General features: G+C 42.3%; 1 protein-coding gene across 1 annotated transcript in view; it reads left to right on the forward strand.

Annotated features, from left to right (window-relative positions):
- The window catches only part of LOC106951555 (glutamate receptor ionotropic, delta-1-like), a 234,350-nt gene that overhangs the window by 206,977 nt on the left and 7,418 nt on the right, over nt 1–19,955 (forward strand). The window contains exons 12-15 of the mRNA XM_015039183.1: nt 836–1,031; nt 4,257–4,423; nt 10,398–10,638; nt 16,876–17,014. Coding sequence (XP_014894669.1) covers nt 836–1,031; nt 4,257–4,423; nt 10,398–10,638; nt 16,876–17,014 — 743 coding nt within the window. The remainder of the gene's footprint in view (nt 1–835; nt 1,032–4,256; nt 4,424–10,397; nt 10,639–16,875; nt 17,015–19,955) is intronic.

A 19,955-nucleotide genomic window follows, 5' to 3' on the forward strand; every position in this document is an offset into this window, starting at 1 on the left:
AATGAGGTGCGGTGATTGGGCCGGTCGGGCTGGAACCTCAGGGGCAATTAGAATAAACTCAGCTGGAATATATATATATGTAATATGTGTTTGTTACATTTAAGGCGTGTTTCACTTTTTTTTTCTCTTTTTTTGCATTACGAAAGCCGTAGTTTGCTGCCAGAGATGTGTACTGAGTTCTACTGTAGATGGTGTCTAGTGGTTGTCATGGAGACTTGGTGAGACAAAGATGCCACAATTGGCAGTTCTTTGTCATTGAGCTTTGGAGACCTTTACCCTCCTCTTCACCATGAAGACAAAATCTTTGTCCAGTTGTTGACCTGAATGTCCAGGTTCTCTCACCCTTTATTCCTGATGCATCATATTTATATCCCTGGGAAACTGAAATGTACTAATTAAAAGTTCCCACACACCCTGACTCACTTTTACCAAGCAATTTCTAAATTACAAAAACAGCTTTAACATCATTTATTTTACAAGAAGTGTTAGGGGTTACAAAATTATGCCTTAAAAGAAAAAAAAGTCATCTAAAGAAATAATGAACAGGGGGAAAATATCTGGTAATTTTCTTACATGGAATTTTTCTTTACTGCTAAACAAATGTATTCAAATTAAAAGTTACATTTTTCTAATATTTCCAGCATAAGATTACAATACTATGGTAAAAGATTAATTCATGTTAATACCCGTTTTTTTCATTGCCAGTGGTAATGGCTGCCATACCTTATTAACAACTTGGAAAAGAAAAAAAGAAGCCAGCAGTAAAACTGAAACATAAAGTGAGAGACACGCTGCCCATCAACAATGACCCCTGTGTTTTTACGCCGTCCTGCAGGTCATTCCAGGACTTGGCGAGGCAGATCGACGTGGAGTACGGCACAGTGAGAGACTCTGCCGTCTACGACTACTTCAGGAATAAAGGCACCAACCCTCTGGAGCAGGACAGCACGTACGCAGAGCTGTGGAGGACCATCAGCAAGAACGACGGCATGGACTACTCCGTGTCCAGCCCGTCAGAAGGCATCCGCAAGGTTTGTGTCTCAGTCTGTGGCAAACGTCATGAGTGTAAAAATCATTGAAAAAAACCAAAAACGAACAACTGAAGGGGCAAAAGAGCGGCCCCTTTAGGTTGGATTGTCCGCAGCCGGACTGTACTTAAACGCTCCCAGTTGGGTTTTCTTTGTGAGTATCGCATTAAATAGTGTTTTTTAAAGTTTTACTTGTAAAAACTGAAAACCATGTCATTTTCCGTTGCTTGTTTCTCATACAAACTAAGTAAGGTCCATCTTAGTAAATTTAGCAGAATTACGTTAAAACCGAGGTGACGAAAGTCAACAGCAACACTATTAGATGTTGGTGTTGGTGTAGTTTTATCTGAAGGAGATTTTTTTGTTGCCTGCATTTTAATCTCTGCTGGACCACAGCTAAATTGTCGCATTAGATTAAACCTGAATTAATCTGTCAGACACAAACAGGGTGTTTATGAGAAACAGCCTTCAGAATCTGTGGGCGGGGGGAAGCTGAACAAAACCCAAATTATCGTCAGTAGTCATTTAAAACGCGCACGCTCTCCTCATTTCATTCACAACAGGCAAACACACACATTCATCTGTTTATCTATTACTTAATTGCAAGCGCGGTTGAACAATGGACCAATTAGTTAGGCAGTATCCCATGTGTGTGTGCACGCGTGTGAAAGCAGGACCAGTGCCGCGCTGCTGCGCGTTATTATGCTCGTAGATCTCCCAAAAAGCCGATGACAAATTAGTTTCGGAGACAAATCGGCTTTGAGCGCATCCATTATTCAGCCGTTTGTGTGATAAACCTCCCCCTGGAACCGCTGACGTTTCCCCCCCATCAAAACGTTCTGTACACAGACAGTTTTTCATCTGTTTCACAGGCAGCGTTGGAACCTCCAGTCCTGCGACTGGTTGTTCAGTTGATTAGGATGCACTTCACATGGGCTGAGGCAGCTTAATGGTTTAAAAACAAAATCCTCAAGTTCCTTTTTAAAGAGAGAGTTTTGCATTTGCCTTCAAAGCGAGGCCAAAATCGATTTTTTTTATTTGTCGAGAGCGACCATGAAATGCAATATGAATGACTGGCCTCATGGAATGGGTCAGAGGGCAGAACGTTGTGTGAATAAATGTAGTGATTCGCCAGCTTTCAGAACCAGCTTTAGCAGCAATACTGCTCACTAGTGTTTTTGACTATCAGTTTGTCACATTAAATAATTTGTCCCTCTCAGCTTTCCTACTGTTCTTCCTTTCATTGGGGTTTTGAAGACATTTGTCTCTGTGCAGCTAACTGAAGGTCCAAGCACAGCATTTTAATCAGGTTTAGATGTTTAATGTTTCTCTGTTACATTTCCTTGTTTTTCCGCCATCACATCCTGACCTCGGTAGCACTTTGGTAAATTTGGATGAATCAGTGCTATTAAGGTGGAATTTAAGGAGCTTGTTGAGCGTTTAGTTTCAAAACGGAAAAGCACGAAGCTCACTTTCCATCCCACACTGGACTTAGTTTGGACTATTTCTCTTTCCTGTTCTGCTATGGCCCCGCCGTCTTTATTTCTCTATCAACTGGCTGTGGTTAAGGATGACCAACAGCGCTCTTCACTGGATGGCCGCCAAACCGCAACACAAAAAGACGGGAACCGGACATTATTAGTTAATCGATTGGAATCTGTTTTAATTTACTAAACCATTAACTGACAATTAATCATAAATCAATTAATTGTTTGCATCCTTAATTGGCCAGTTGATGACCCAGTTTGGAACAAGTCTCAGCTGTCGGACAGATGATCTCACTGTAGTTCTCCAGTTGTGGGACAGCCTAAGATGATATTTGTGAAGCCGATGGTTCCTCCGGGCTTCTCTTGTTCGGCTTTTCTCTTCCTTTATTCTTGAAAATCTTATTTCTGCTGCGTGTTACTTCAAACGCTGCTAAAGAGGAGTATCTCACTCAGCCTGCAAACTGCGAGCAGTGACGAGACGCGAAGCCGACAGCAGCAGCTACACGCTGCACATCAGAGGACGGCAACAGCATGAAATGATCTAAAAACACGTCTTTGTGTAACTCCGGAGAGAACAATGTGCTTTCATTCACACAGGTCAAAACGGTGGAGGCAGAAAGTCCTGCAGCAGCACTGCTGATGCAGTGAAAACACCCACGTCCTCATCCACTTAAACCTCACCGCCGCCGCTGCCATTGCTGCTGCCGCTGAGTGTTGTTGTCACCTCATCCTTACCCATCACCTCCGACAGACCGCCTCTGCAGCACAGCACAGACAAAGCCTTCTGTTCTCGGCAACAGTATCGCATGTCGGCGTGTTCTTGACACTGTAACGGAACCAAATCCGTTAAACATCAGCTTCTGGCTCATTGCTTGCGGGGAGAAGATTACCTAACACTGGGTTTATCTATCTTTAACAAGGAGCGAGCAAGAGCGCCACACAATAACGCCATAAATAAGAATACCTGCAGCACCTTGCAGGAGTTTTACATTCATCTGTCATGGTCATTTATTTCTGATTTATTTGAAGCTTCCTACGATGGTGATGCATCATGCTTCCACTGCCATGAATGGAAATGATGCAATGTTGTTATGGTTTAAGACTCTGACTCCTGCAAACATGCCACTTGTTCATAGGATTTAGAAAAGGGGGAGGGGAAAAAAATGGTTATCAAACTTTTAAGTTTTTCTGTCTTGGGAAACGAAACAGGTCAAATAAATCATAAAAACTTCTGACTTGCACTCTCTTCTGAAGCAGGTTGTATTAAAAAAAAAACATTAAAGTTTTTAAAAACAAACAAAAGTGATGAAGAGCTTTGAGGCGGAGATCAACCACAACGAATTTCTGTCAAAGCCAGTACCGATAATAAAGGACCCACATTGGGGTGCTTTAGTGTTGCTATTGGAAACATTGTTCGGGATATAAAGGAGAGAAAACATCAGAGCTGTCACTAGTCCTTGGATGTAGCTTTTGTCAGTGAATCAGTGCAGTTAGATGAGATTAGTTGGCCACCTTAAATAAACTTCTGGAGAAGAAGTTCTTTTCTTTTTAGAAAATAATGTATTCATGCAGAGTTCCGACAAAGTTGCTTTATTTGAGGTGATAAATGCGTTTAGCTGAAAGAGAGGCTTCTGTTATAAAGCTGATGCTGTTTTCTATCTGGTGTCCGTCGGGTCTGGACCAAATTTGACCAAATTTAAATTTCTACATCATGTTTTTTTTTTTCTCTTTCGTGCTCCAGGCAAAGAAGAGTCCTTACGCTTTCCTGTGGGACATGGCGGTGCTGGAGTACGCGGCGCTGACGGACGACGACTGCACCATCACGGTTTCAGGAAACAGCATGAGCAGCAAAGGCTACGGCATCGCCATGCAGCACGGCAGCCCGTACAGAGACCTCTTCTCTCAGAAGTGAGTGTAACGACGAGGAGATCATCGAAAAGGACGAAATGCTTCTTTTGGTTCTCCTGATATGGTGGCCGACAGGGGCAAATGCATGGAAAACGTGTATTTATTTAACATTTTAATATTGGAGGTTTGAGCTGAGATCTATTACAGCTATCTGTTGATGGCTGAATGTGAATCTTCAGCTGACGTGCATCAGGGTTTTAGCTGCTTTAAAGGGCCAGGAAAACAAAGACGATGATGGAGGTTGAAGGCTTTCCCTTCCCTCTAATCCACGTCGTTGACCTTAAGGGTTCATTCTCACCTTAAAAAAACGCCTGTGTTGATGAGCAAAGGGTCTCACTGAGCCGCCTGTCTCGGCAAATTACGACAGAGTTTTTAACGAGGAGCATTCTTGCTGGAAGACGAAGTGGTGTCACACCGGCTGATTCTTAAACCTGCGTGTTAAAAGATCGGGAGATAAGAAACGCCTCCCTGCCGGCCGCGCTCTCGCTGTTCAATCAATAACGCCTTCCAGGCTGAAGTCAATTAGGCTCACATGAAAGGAGTTCGCATTAAGCCGCGTTGTTGCGAAGAAAACAGGATTACTCACGGTGTGTGAATGTAAACAGAAGTACATGTGCTAATTACTCACCTCGTCTCTGCGAGGCAGATGTCTGAGCAAAGCCGGCGAATTTAAGGAAGTTGGATCATCTTCCTCAGACGAAGCCAGGCGGCTGCAGAGAAAAGTCTTTTTTTTTTTCCTTCCCCTCCCTAATCAAACACAAATTGATCCCAGTGAGATCATAAAAAATCATGCAGATTGGTTATAATCTCCGCATTATTACGTCATTAACAGCGAGATCACTTAAATCTGAACACTTTCTCATCCATCTGCTGTTGATTTATTTTTTCTTTCTCTTGAATTTGAAGTCATTGGAGCAATAATCCACCTGCTGCTTCACTTTAAGGAACATAAGATGACCACTTTTATTAGGTGACGAATGTATTTTAGTGATATAGTATGTTTTAACATATTTCTTGTGCCTTTAGCATAAAAAAGTTGAAATTATATAATACAAACCTGTTTATATGGGTAATTTAAAAGGGATTTATTGGAGAATATAACTTTATTTAAAGCGTATTACTAAAAGGTTGAAAGTAGAAAGTAAGAAAGCTGCGTCATCTGCATACAGGGAGATTATCTGACCACAGCGATCTTCTTTTCCATCTCTATGTTTTAGTCTCAGAAATTAAGAAACATAAGATTAAAAAAACTTATAACACTGTGGGGAAATCCCGACAGCGAGGGTCATAAATGCAGCATGTAGTTTGAGGAAACGGTAAATGAGCTTTATTCATTACTCTCATCTGGGTTGTAGTCAATAAGACTAGTATGACAGGTTTTGTAATACAACCTCCAGTAAAGTCAAAGAAAATTGTTAGAAAAGTCATAAAATTTATACTGAGAGGAAATTCGTATGTTGCAGTAGGATCAAGAAAACAATTTTTCAAATTTCTGTCTTTGTAAGTTAAATAGTTTTAACTAACAAAGACTAAATGTCTTCTGGGTGCAGAACTGTTTTACTTCACTTTATGTGAAAGAGAATAGTAAAACCTGGACTACAGGTCCAAAGAACTGAGAATGACAATAAACATACTGGCTATATAAGATATAAAGAACTTGCCTGGGACATCAGTGATCAAGAGTACCAGCAGTAGAAGAACATGTACCAACTGTGTTTCCTAACATGAACATGAAGCCTGCATGAAGGACGTTCAAAAACAAAGAAAACATTAAATTGAGAAAAGTGTTACTTTCAGAACAGATCCTAAATCATCCAAAACTTCTGAAAGTTTTCCTTTGGCGCGTCACTTGGCGGTACCTTTGTGAAAGTCCCTGCTCAGAAGCTTTGTGTTTTGGTGCCAACAGAACAAATGCTTTGCGAACTTCCAATCACTGCTGAGCGCTCTCACTCTGCAACCACCTCAACTATGTGAACGCCAAAAAACGTGCTGAGTCGGAGAAGTGAGTGACAGAAGGGGGGGAGAGAGAGAGAGAGTGTGAGGCGAGTGACATGTGAGCAAAGTGTAAGCATCATTCTGCTGTTTTTTTTTTGTTGTATTTTTTCCCATCCTGACTCTGTTCGAGGCTGCGTTCAAAAACAGGTGTCTGCCCATTGAAATAGAATTGCAGGGATTGGATTTTATGGAGCAAACTTGATACGTTTGTATTGCTTAGCCCATAACTAACAAAAATCTTCATACACGTTTAGTTAAATATGTTGCTACAATTAATTTTAATGATATTTCACAAGTCAAATTTCATGGTGCCCCCCTGTGGTCACTCGGTGTCCTACATGCAGCGCGTTACACGCCGCTCGTCACAGACGTATGCAGCTACCATGCAGGAAGAAAAGCGTTCATTCATTCATCTCCTTCGTGATGAATTCAGCTGCCAACCAGGTTTCAGTGACACAGGTCATTTTAGGAGGAATTTTCTACGCACCTGCTCTGGGATTTTCCCTCTGTGCGATGGGAAAGAACTTGCGGGGCTCAGAAGTCTCTGCTGCCTTGAAAGCTTCTGATGTGAACATAGAAAGTTTGTAGGGAGGGCAGCTATTATTCAGCAGCTCTGCCCCGTTAGAAGCAGCAGTAGGTTTTTGATGTTTGTGCTCCTTAATGCATTAACCATGGCGCGCTGTTTGCCGCTTTGTGAGGATGAAATATACATAAACACCAAAAGGTGGCGGCTCAGTGTTAATATAGATGTTAACACAAAGCATTAGCAGCAGCGACCGCTGTGCTGCGGGTTCTTTTGTTGCTCTGGGAAAGTCGCTCTCCGGTGTGTTTCGCACCTCGTAACGCCACAGGCGTCGTTTACGCCTCCTCCTCCCTTTCGCTCTCCTCCTCCCGGCTCCAGCTCCGTGTCCTCCTCTTTCATCCTCCGAGGTCAGGCGCACACTGAGCAACAATCTCATTTCTCTTTGAGATCGTTCCTCTCTGTATGTGACGAGCCGTGGACCTGAGGGGACGATGAGTCAGCAGCGCTGGGTGGATGGAGATAAAACCTCTGAAATGCAGACACACTTCCACACAGAGAGGTGACAGATTAGTTTGAGGAAGGTGTCGGCGTCTGATGCTTTCTAGCGGTTCTCTGAGGGTTAGAGGAGCAAAAAGACAACAATGAATGGGCGTTCTCTGTGTTTGCACTCACACTGCTGATGCGACGTCGCTCCCCGCAGGGAGTCGGCGGGTATGCGAGTAAACATGACACCATAAATTGCACCAAACATCAGGTATGTGAAGATTGTTACTTTCGGCTTTCTTCACATTATTAAAAGCAAAAGTTCAATGTTACATTTCGTTCGGCTCCTCAGACACCAACGGAATCTAGCCGAGTAGCTTTAGCAATTACAATCGGCTCAGCTCCTGCAGAGCAGGCACAAAGCTAGTCAGCTGCATCCGAGAAGTTTGGAAAGTTCCCTGCTGTCTGCAGAATTATTTTAGATTTTCCTCAAATACAGGACGCCACAGAAGCTTCTCTTTTGTTTAGTGTTAAATGCTGCTGTTGTTCAGATAAAACAAAAAAATACAGCAAACAGACTTGTTCTAGTATTTTAATTCAGGTAGACTGTAACAATTTGAGCCGCATCAGATTTGTATCTGTGATGTAGACTTTGCTACTGTCTCACCGGTTTGGATTTAGTTATGCGACAGTGGACAGCTGTATAAAAGCCACTTTTTTGTGCCTCTTGTGGATTTTTATGTTATAAATGCACACAGACCACTGAAGTGGACACTAATGCATCATAAAATACACCATCAACTACTGGCCATCAGTTGGAAATGCAAGAAATTATTTTTGTTAAATCCAATACGGCCGACAGACAAAAAAGCATGCCGACTGACCCGGTCCCTCCTTCTACTGTAGACAACTCTTGGAGGTAAAAAGAAATATTGTGACATCAGATAACCCCTAAAGAACAATACTACTGACTTATTTTTTTAAATAACTACTTTGTATTTGGAGAAAATTACATCTGATCACCAAAAAAATTTTTCCTACCTTTTTTTATGAAAATAAAAAAATAAAAAATGGAAAAAAAAATCCTGACACAGAGGATCATAATTCATGCATGAAAGGGTTAAAATGCTGTTCCTTCAGACATGCATCCCTGATCATTGGGATGGTGTTTTGGCATTTGGCTCATATTTGTGCTAACAGTCGTTCACGTACATTTAGATTGATTTTATATAGATACGGCTTGCTGTTGCAGATTTCCTTGCCAGTCTAATTAACTTTTTCCAAACACGGTCAAATGATTCTACAGTCTGGACTTATGTAAAAGCAAATATTTTTGCATGTCTCCAGCTGTTGAAAGGAGGAACAGAGTCTGACTCAATGTTTGACAGCGACATTGGTAGCGACATCAGAGCAATGCTAACTTTATAACTGACTAAACCACAAAAAACGTGGCTTGTTGACTAGCGCGACCTACATGTGTAATTTATTCCCCCTCCCCAAAGTTAGTGGGTGTGACTTATGTTCAGATGTGCTCAACGTAATATGGAGCAAACCTGCTACACCGACTAATGGCAGCATATTAATTATTCACTTCTTTCACTTTTTTCACTTTTTTACGCTAATATTGAGATGGATATGTGGATGGATGAGCTCCAGTTCTCCACAGAAGTTACTGGGTGTGATGTAAACTCTCTGTCAGAGATTTAAAAAAAATCTAAACATAACCCCTCGCCCCCTTTGCACAGCAAACAGTATTTAAATTACTTTTGATCCAGATCCAGTCTGAACAGAGAGCTTGCTGTGGTGATCTAAGAAAACTTTTTCACCGTTTCATTCCTCTTTGTCTTGCCTGTCTGGTCCCTGCCGCATGCGGTCGCGTTCGGCTCCGTGTTGACCCCCGTGGAGGTGCTTCCGCTCCTTCTTCCCTCCCCTCTTCATTTAAACAACTCCGTGTTTAATTTGTGCCACTCACAGAATGCTGAGCTGCTCCTTATTTAATGAATTTTCCGCTCTGGGCCCGGCCCCGGTTCAGCGGGCGTCCAACAGCCGGAGGCATCTCCTCGGCGAAACGCTCTGGGACTCGCAGGGATAATGTGTCTTGAGTGTTAAAATGAGGGCAGGGCTATTGTTCGCCGTAGAAGCCATTATCTCCGCGTTCCCAACCATCATGTTAATACCACATCCCACAACTGCTGTGCTACCTCCATTGCCGGCTGTCTGCTTGATAATCCGGCCACTAAGAACCTTCGCAGACTTTGTAGTTTCTGCTGAATTTGTGCTGCTAAACTGTTTTGTCCTCGGGGTGTTTAGAGCCACGGTGCGCTGACCTTCAGCATGTTGACACTGAGCTGAGCCGATTAAACACATCAAATTAGGCTCTGGTTTTATGGCCTGATTACCTCCTGCTTTATTTCAGAAACGGCATATCTGATGTTTAGACGCACAGCTCTGACATGGATGATTTTCGAAAGGATTGCTCTGAACCTTTCCGTCAGACTCCGAAGCCGTCTGCTATGTTTGCACTTTGTAGTGAACCTGTGACAAAGATGTGCGCAGGTACTCACATCTGTGGGAGGCTTGTAAAAAAAAAAATCCCTTTTATGTCATTTAGACTCAAAGAAGCACTTTGCTTTTCAGTCACAACTGATAATTTTGCTGGGTAAAAGAAATTTTTTTTTCTTTGTTTAGAAATGATAAAATACCTGCTTTGAGGTGGTTATTTTCAAAAGAACCGAGACAAATGAGCACATACTTTCCTGTTATCTTTCACCTTCTAACTTAATTCACAGATGGGTTTATTTGTGTGGATTATTTGGGTTGTTACCGACTTGCAGTAATGATCAGAAATGTACTTACTGAGAGTAACATTGTGCCCAGTACTTATTTCATTGTATGTACCGTAAACCAGTAGCCACACGAAGCAACGGGAAGTGGACTAAAACGTCTCTGTGGCATTCCTGCTGTCTCCCTCAGGATCTTGGAGCTGCAGGAGAAAGGCGACCTGGACATCATGAAGCAGAAGTGGTGGCCGCGCACCGGCCGCTGCGACCTCAGCAGCCACGCCAGCGCCCATCCCGACGGCCGCTCCCTCAAGCTGCACAGCTTCGCTGGCATCTTCTGCATCCTGGCCGCCGGCCTCTTGCTGGCCTGCCTCGTGGCCGGCTTGGAAGCCTGGTGGAACAGCAACCGCTGCCGGCAGGAGCAGCCCAAAGAGGTGACCGAGCATAGGGCCCGGCGGACGGGCCAGCGGGGGGAAGACACTGCCACACTCTACTTTAAGGATCCAGCCGCAGACGCGAGCCCCGACTTAGTGGAGCTCCAGTACACCCAGCTGTAGAGGAGAGATTTAGGGTTGGTAGTGTTAGCGGAGGAAGGCTGGGGGACAGAGGGAGAGGCAAGGTAGGACAGAGTTAGGTCGACATGCTCTGTGCCTCATTAGCCCAGGCCACTAATTGAAATCAAATTTGGTCTCTTATAATTTAACCCACTTCATTTTTTTTCTTTTATCCGTCCATCACTCCCCTCTCACCTTGTCCTAAACAAGGACTTTGGCTATTTTTGTAGCTCAAATTCTCCAAGCCACAAGAAGCACACAGCATACTCCACCCAACCCCATTACTTCTACTAATTCGCCCATAAAGCAACTTATCGGTGCTTCCCCTCATTAGCTCAACACGCCAGGTTCTGCCTTCCGACACATCCTGCATGTTTCCCGGCAAACCTTCACTCTCACTAAAGCACAGCGTGCACCACAGGCTTTAATGATCGGTCCCCACGGCGACGCCTTTCTAACCATTTAAGAGCCGCTGTTGAATTATTGTTACAAAGCCATTTTCTGTAGTAAAGCTTTGGTAATTTCCCTAACCCAAGGGTTCTGAAAGGAGGCGATAATTAGCCAAGAAAATGAGTGATTGCTCAGGCTGCCGGGGATGACGGTGTCAAACACTGAAACCTTTTTAATGCTTCTGGACATTTTCAGTTTCACTGAGATATCAGGAGACAAAAACAGTCATAAAGCAGTTTCCATTAGCAGCTACGCCATCAAGTGGTGTCCAGATATTTGTTCTTATTGCTGAAACCCATCTTAATAAGTGCCTGATGAATAATAAATGGTTCTCTGTTGTGGTTATATTTTCGCAAGTTGTCAAAGACGCCTGATGAGGATCAACTTTAATGTGATATAATTAACACAAATCCCTGAGTGGCCCTTGAGTTTTGGAAAGACTTGCCGCTATAAGAAAAAAAAAAAGGAAGAAATGAAGGCGAGCGGAGAGCTCAACATGGCACCGTCGGGGCTTTTCTGTGATGACTAAAGCAAGCAAACAAGAAAACAGGCATTCTTCTGCAGCTCGGCTGTGAGCATTTATGCATTAGTCTATTCTGATAAATGTGTGCGTTGCCAGACAGGAATTTTAATTTATTCGTCGTCTTTTTATTATTTATGTCCTGTAGTCTTTTGTTGTGGTTTTATACATAGCTGAAGCTCATTCAGAGTTTTTCCTTTGCCACATTTTTTATCAGGATGAGGTGTCAGACCTAAAACAAGACGGAAACAATAAAAGAAAACAGTCCCTTTTGGACCCTTGGCTATTCAGAAACAGTTGTTTGCTACAACATGGACTCTGCTGAAGTCTGAAATTTTACCTAGTCGCTAACATTCAAGGCTATGAAGCTTACCAGAAATCACCTGCGCTGTAAACAACCGTCCTCAACCCCGAAGAGAGAAATGCCAACCTAAACAAAATTCAATACTTGGAACCGTGGCCAACACACACTTGATCGGCTTTGTTCACTTCCACCGCTGCCATTACTCAACTGCAGGCGGATTACAGTCCTAAAAACTCATTCGCAACTTCTCCTTCTGTTTGCTGATTGGCCCAGTTGGCTCGGCTTATTCCATGTTTGATCTTGGTATAGGTACTTTAGCATGAACAGTATGATCTTTTTTTTTTTTTCCCAAATACTGCTGATATTCTTTTGGCTAGAGCGATGCTGGACACAATGCACATAGCAGCCACAGTGCCTTACAATGACTGTCTTGGAGAGCTGCCAGTCTTCTTCAGGCGTGATGAAGTTGTAAAGTTGTCACGGCGCTAGTGTGGCCATTTTAAATTCACTGCTATTCGCCACCGTGATATTATTCTACCAGAAAATCCATACGCCAGATTTGCACGTTTTGGGAAATAGAGTTTAATATATACTAGAGGGCCTTTCCTCCTGATTTCAAAGACTAGAAAGGTTCTTCTTTAAAGATATTTAGCAGTGTAGTACCCTGTTGTGTGTCAACATCACATGTTCATTCTTTCAGCTTAGGAGCCTTATTTTTATGATTGAAGGACTTCTAGGTCAGACAAAAATAATAATATATAACATGGACTCCAACTCCAAAGAGCTACTGATATAAACATCTGCCTGGCCTGAGACTTTAAGCAGTTTGCTAATATATGCTGTTGCACTCTTCTGATTAACAACCTCGGGAGCAGAGGCAACGCAGGTGCTTACTCTCAAAGTTGGGCTGCAGAAATCAATCAGAACACTAACACCCATTAAAAAGTACACCCAAACGGAATCCAATAAGTTTAGTACAAGGCCCTGCAAGACTCACTCTTAATAGCGTTCTGAAAACTCCAGGCAATCTAAGATTCCCTCGAGGAGCTTACCATCAATGTGCACTCTTGCGTTGACACAACATTGCCGATAAACCAGCATAAGCTGCAGAATACGATCTTCCCCAAATATGAACATTTCTACGATTACACGTGCAGTCAACCATCTGCAAAAATCGTGTCATAGCTGCAATGCCTTTCAGGTTTAAAAGTGGTGAATAAGTGCAGTGCAACAGGCAACAGAAGAAATAGATGCACGTCCAACAGAAACCCATGCAGCATCATGACAGTTTAGCGACAGAGCTGTTGAACTGAATGCGGGCCTCATTACAACATCAGATTTCGCTTTCACTACCGTCGCGTATCAGTTTCTTTAACAGTTAAGTCATCTGTCTGTTCACTTGCTCAGATGCACTAACCCTCAATGAGCGAGCCACGCGTTCAATCAAATTTAATTAGAAAATAAAGGGAGCTTGTGTGTCACACAAAAGAAATGGGAGTTGGTATCATTTAGACATGTTCTTGAATCCACTTACAGAATCTGATTAAGTTCCACAGTTTTATGTAACGAGAATTAAACAGAGGCTAATTAAACATGCAATTAGCTTCCGTAAATGAATTATCTTGACAGTAAACCGATAACGATGACCTGGACGTTAGCCAAGCCGCAGCGAGGGTAAAACGTCCCATTACGTGTTTATCAGACGGATTAGGACAAAAGCTGGTTAAAGGTTTCAGATAACCGATCCATGTGAAGACGTGAGTTCTAAAAGAACAATAGGTCCTAAGCTGCTCTATTAGTCTGACAGCTGTGTGCAAGTAAGTAAGCTAAATTTTATTTGTAAAGTGCCTTTCACAGATTAAAAAAAAAAAAAAAAAGAAAGAAAACAGTCTCTTTCATGGGTCAGGACTCAGCTGATTTTTGTTAAATCTGTAAAAGTTCGAGTTCTTTTTCATTTTTGGACGATGTGAGTTCATTTTTACGGTTGTAGAATACATGCACAAATACAGTGGGGTCTTCAGTGTTACCCCAGAGGTCTTTCAACAACAAGACCCCCTTATTCAGGTGCCTAAAACAGGGTTAAGCAGAGTTTGACTTGTGCAACAGCAGTGGATGTGTCTGCGCCTTTTATCCAGAGCTATGTGCGGCTTCCATGGAGAGCTGGTTTTGTCTGTGGACCAGTTTTTAGGTGACAAGCACGAAAAAAAACCCCACACTCCTATAAAGTATTTCAATAGCGAAGGAGATCTTCATATAAAATCCAGTAATTAACAGTATGAAATGTGTTTGAGAACTCCAACAAGATGAAAAGTTAGCAACGCATCCCCTCAAGTCCCTTAAAACCCCTTAACGTGCAGCCAAACGCCCGTGTGCAGTTTTTCCATTGAATTTTCCAGGGCTGAGGGTTAAGGGGTTAATTAATGTCATTGATGACCTAAAGCAAAGAGTTGTGCTTTGATTTTTATTATAAAAGTGACTTGGTAAAATAATCACACATTGGCCAATGCCAAATGCACACAGTGAAAAGAAAGATTAGTCACCTTTGGGGGCTAATATAACATGAAAATAGCATTTAACATAATGAAAAATTAATAATTCTTATAGTAGGAAATGATACCAGTAAATGTTAACACTTCTAAAACAGGTCACAGTCTTGACCATCATTTTGCAATAGATGGAAGTAACATATTTATTTCTAAATGGGTATTCATGTTTTACTCACGTTTTAATAGTATTTGCTGTTCTGTGCCTTGAAAAATCGCAAGAATATTATTTTTAGTATCAAGACGACAACCCTACTGTCCTCTGAAAAGTCCTTTCACTAAAACTGACGTGACGTAATCCTCAGACCAGGTTGGGTTCATCCTCACCCAAAACGCTTAATGCGCCGGAGGAAGCTGGAACTGACATCCTGCGTTGCCAGAATCACCTGGTGAGCCGCATAAACCTGAGAAAGCTTTATCACAAGTTCTTTAAAAAATAAAAATAATAAAAATATCTTTCCATCTTAGCAAAACCCACACATGCAAACCACATCTTACTGAATAAAAATTCCCCTGTAAATTTGCACCCTCTGAGCTCTTGTCCAGCCTTGAATGTGCAAATGTTGCTCTCTCCAGAGGACCATTGTAGCTGTTAAGACCGCAGAATGAGAGGAACATCAAAAAACTATTTTTTGAACCAACTCGCGTGCGTGAGCAGTTGCTTCACGTTTAAAGCTAGCAGCATTTCAGCCATCAGAATGTAGGAAAATCTGCCTTCTATTTCCCGATGTTTCACCACGGTTCAGACACAAATTAAAGTCGAGGGGCTGGAGGCTTTAAAATGACAGCAATTTAACCAAGTGCTCTTCCCAGCAGTTTTCCTTTTTATGTTTAACACGCTAATGTTCATGTTTTCCACTCCAGAAATGCCTCCAGGATAAGTGTGGGGATGTCACTCAAAGCACCTAAAACCATTTATGGATATCGTTTCAGTGTATGTTTAGAAGACACTTTACATTTTGAATAAGTCTTTCTCACTCGCAAACATCTAGAGCTGCGATTCCCACCCCTGGCCATCAAATACCCATGCTTTGCATACTTTAGGGCGAGTCCAGGAGACTTGGTTCAATTGGGGACCAAATGGCAACGTCTGTTTTATATTTTGAGCTGCAGCAGTTCTCGCTCTCTCTCTCACACACACAAAATTTTGGGTTATTTTATTGTGTCAAACAATACAAACCAATTGTAAAACCTGTCCCCCTCCATGCCTGTGGTGGCGCTGCACCAAAAAACTCCCAAAGGAAGCAACATGAAAACCTCAGAAGAAAACATATTTGCATTTTCCTTCTTCTCAAACTGCAAAGGAAAATGGAGTTGCATCCGATTTTAGCGGTTGTAGGATTTTGTTTTGTCTTTGGTGAAAGACTACAAGCCATTTTTCCTTCTACCGCTAGATGTATGTACCCAAAGGGTCCTGTGGTATAGTTCGCTTCCTGCTTTTGAAGCAGTCTACATCCACATATGTATTTGAATCGAGCCAGAGTTCACTTCAAACTGAGACATAGATTTTTAGGTGGACCAGAGTTCGCTTTTTCTTGGTCCACATCAGAGTTTGATTGCACATTCACACATCCCCAAATGAACCGGACTTTACTGACAAACGGACTTTTACCCAACCTGCACAGTTCAGGGCAGAGTCAGATATTTGACCAGACCCACAACGATGCCAGAACAATCTTCTTCATAGATCTGCATTTCCTGTTAATCACAGAACTGCCATAAGACCAGGAGACAACAAACGTTGGAGCTTCCACTGAATCTTGCCCAGTTGAACAGTTGCTCAACCCCAACCACTTGCTTTATGTCTAAAGTATAATAAAGATAAGTTTTTGGCATTTTAAGACAAAAGTTTTGTCAACATTCTGAATCGCATTTGGACAGAATGCAGCAATTATGCAACACGAGGGGTTGTGATCTTGACGGGTCATCAGGATCTAAAACCAGACCAGCTGTCGGACCCCTGTAGCGTGAACCTGTAGTGTATGCTGTGTGTTGTGGTGACAGGACATGGGCTGAGTTTCATCTCCAGCCACAGGCAGAATAGATCTGCACCATGTGACCTATGTCAAGTGACTGGATGAAGCTTTTGATGTGGATCCATAAACTAAAGTGTGAGCAGACAATTCTGTGTCGGCCTTTAGCGCCCTTGTCTCTTTAACTCCTACCTGTTGCTGTCACTGTGTCACGTCATGCTGCAGATTATATGTCAATGTGGACACCCGTCTTCTCTCTCCTCTCCCTCTCTTCACCTCTCCTCTCCATCTCTCTATTTACACTTGACTGTCTATGATCTCGTGCAGGTCACTAAGGATTACAGACTGGCAAGGGTTTCTGGTCCATTGACATATAATGACATTACAACTGCTTCATCGGAGGGGAGGAGGGACATTTGGACAGACAGAGAGAGAGGCTGGGATGAAGCAGAAGCAATTGATACAGGTCAGATTAGAGCTCATATGCAACCATCCGAATAAATCCGAACAAAATGATCGATTTCTGTGCCGTCGCAGAGCTCTTTGTTTTTTTTTATTTTAGGTGGATTTATTTCTGGTATAATCTGAGCAGGAATGTGCTTGATTGAGGCGAGCAAATCTTCCAGTTCCTAATCTTAAATCAATCCCAGTATTCACCTTGAAGACTTCCATCAATTGGGAGAAATTAAACTAATTTCTTTGAAATGTTAAATATAAACGTTTCCAAAAAGTGCTTTTCAGTTTGTTTTTTAGCGGCAGCTAATTATAACACAACAACCTAAACTTTTTATCAGTCTCATCTGTTCATCAGACGTACTGACTGGGATCATCTCACCAGCCACAGTGATCCTTCCTCCATGAGAAACCCTCTCGGTTGTTGCATTATTTTTGTGTTTCCCCCCCCCTCTTTTATGTTTTGTTCGATCATCTTTTAAGTGTGTGAATGAATTTCAAACGACTCACCTCTGATCTTTCTTGCTGCTGTTTCAGGATTGGTGAAGAAATGCTGAAGGTGTTAGCATTAAACCGTGCTTTAAGGCAAACTTGGTTCTTGCAGGAACAAGATCTAGCAGAGTACATTTGCTTTATGAGGTGTGGTGGGGAGTGTAAGGCTTTTTTTAACCCAGTTGGGGAACTAACCTGGGTTGGTTGTCAACTAACAAGACAACCAACTTGGAGAATCTGCTGCAACCACTGGTGTTTCATTATGAGACCTTTAACAAAAAAAGTCCTTTTTTCCTTTAGGAAGTTCTCTTCAGTCGATAACTTCTTCAAAACCCACCGCTCTACAAACCTTTGCAAAAGATCCTTCCTCCCAATGGTGAAAAAAACTAAAAATGGCTTACTAAAAAAAAAAATCTATTTACTTTTAGGATTAAAAAAAGACAAAGTAAAAATAATTAGCTACCACAGCTTTATTGGGGGAGGAGGGGGATGTCAGTTTACAGATCTCTTCTGTTTTTGCCACACTTTTAATTAATCTGAAGCAGTGCAGAAACAAGTACTCTTTCAAAGGTTGTTTCAGATTTTGTTGCCTTTCCATTTACTGTTGATGTAAAGCCTTACACTATTCCCAACATGACCTCTGCTTGTATTATGCATCTATTTAGTGACACAAGACACAGAGGTATTCCTTCCCACCTTGTAATCTTTGTCTAATTATTTTGAATGGAAATTATAACATGAAAACTCATAACATAAAAACAGAGTTATTATAAAAAAACATTTTGCCTAAAGATAAAAAAAAAGCACACATCACAAATTTTATTTACATTAGCAACATAAATCTTTGACAAAAGCTTTAGTTTGCTTTCTTTTTCTTCAAAGTTTTTTTGTCTGCCAAATCCTGCCATAAAAAGTTTACATAGCTAATAGAAAGTCTAACCCACAGTAACTAATTTTTTATCATTGCTATCAATTATACAATATTGAATATACACAGTTCCAAAAAAAAAAAAAAAACCCAAACAACCTCAAATGCCACAAACTCAGGTTCCCCTGGAATAGAGTAACATGTTAATTTGTTTTTTTTTTATTTTTTAATGCATTTGTAAAAAGCACTATTTCTTTGGAGAAGGGGATATTTTTGCTTGGCGCCCAAAGAGAAGATAGATCATCATCTCAGAGATGGTGACAGCACAGTAAAGGTTGATGTGAGGCAATGGGCCAGTTGAGAAACAGCTCCTCTGGTGAAGAGTTTAAATATTTCACAAGACCACTCGAATCTACAACGAGCCAGAACCAATCAGAAACTCTCCTTATCGCTTTTGAGCACAATCCACTCCACGGTTACTGTATTTACAAAGTAACAGGAGGCAAAACGATTTCAAATGCCCTCCCACTGGGACCCCTTATTACCGGAGTTGTTTGTTTTCAAAATTAATGGAGGCTTTCACGCAGCTGTTGTTTTTTTGTTGTTGTTGTTGTTGTTTCCCCTCCACCTTCCCCCTCCATCTGCACTTACATCGCCCGTCCAACTTTTAACAACCGGCTGAGGTTTAATCCCGGGCATCTATTTATCTTGGCTGGCTCCCAACCTGACGCTCCCAAAAAAAAACCAAAAGCATATTTTTAATGAGGTGCCAGTCTGCCGGAAGAATAACCAGGGCTGAGATGTTTTAATTGGCTCAGAGAGCTGTTCTTCGAGGCTCGAGTGGGATCATTCAGACGCACCTGCAGCCTGCTCGAGCAACACCTTCTATCAGCAAAAGTTGAAAGCGGGTCTTCGCGAAGTCCTCACCGACACCTTGCTGCTTTAAATTTAGAGCTTTGCAACATTTAGGTAGGAACGCCTCTGGATTCTTAACTCATTTTTTACCAGAGGAAAAACAATGCTGTGGAAAGGCTGCTACAGGCGGGGTTGAGGGGTGGGGGCAGGGGGTGCATGCCTTGGTTATGTGTAAAACGTTGTGCCTCTGAAACAAGACGGGACCTGAACGTGTGCGCTTTGATACGGAGTGCGGATGTAACACTTGCATTGTGTCAGTGTGACTACTACAGTTTGTCGAGTTGAATCTGATCCTGGAGCCGAACGGGGCTCGCGTTCAGGAACTGACCTTGTGTGCTTGTTGGAAAGTGAATAAAGTTGCTTTAAAATTCTCCCCAAACGCCGAGTGGCTGCGCTGTGACTGCACACGCGGCGAACAAACATCCATGAAGGAAAATCTGGACTCAAAGCCACCAGGCCTGCTTAATATGCTGGTCATGCCTTCCCTCTCTCACTCGCTCCCTCCTCTCACCCCGCCTGTTTGTCCTTTACCTTCCCTTAACCCAGTGTACTGAAGCAGACCTGCGGTTCAACAGGGAAACACTGAAGTGTCTATTAATGCCTAACAAGTATGCATGACTGCAATCAGCAGGAGATGCAGCGTCAGCCAATGTTTTGATTAAATTGTTCTGATCGGGAA

Source organism: Poecilia latipinna, unplaced genomic scaffold (genome assembly GCF_001443285.1).
Source record: "Poecilia latipinna isolate Pla-1442-1.1 unplaced genomic scaffold, P_latipinna-1.0 Scaffold464, whole genome shotgun sequence".
NCBI classification, from domain to species: domain Eukaryota; kingdom Metazoa; phylum Chordata; class Actinopteri; order Cyprinodontiformes; family Poeciliidae; genus Poecilia; species Poecilia latipinna.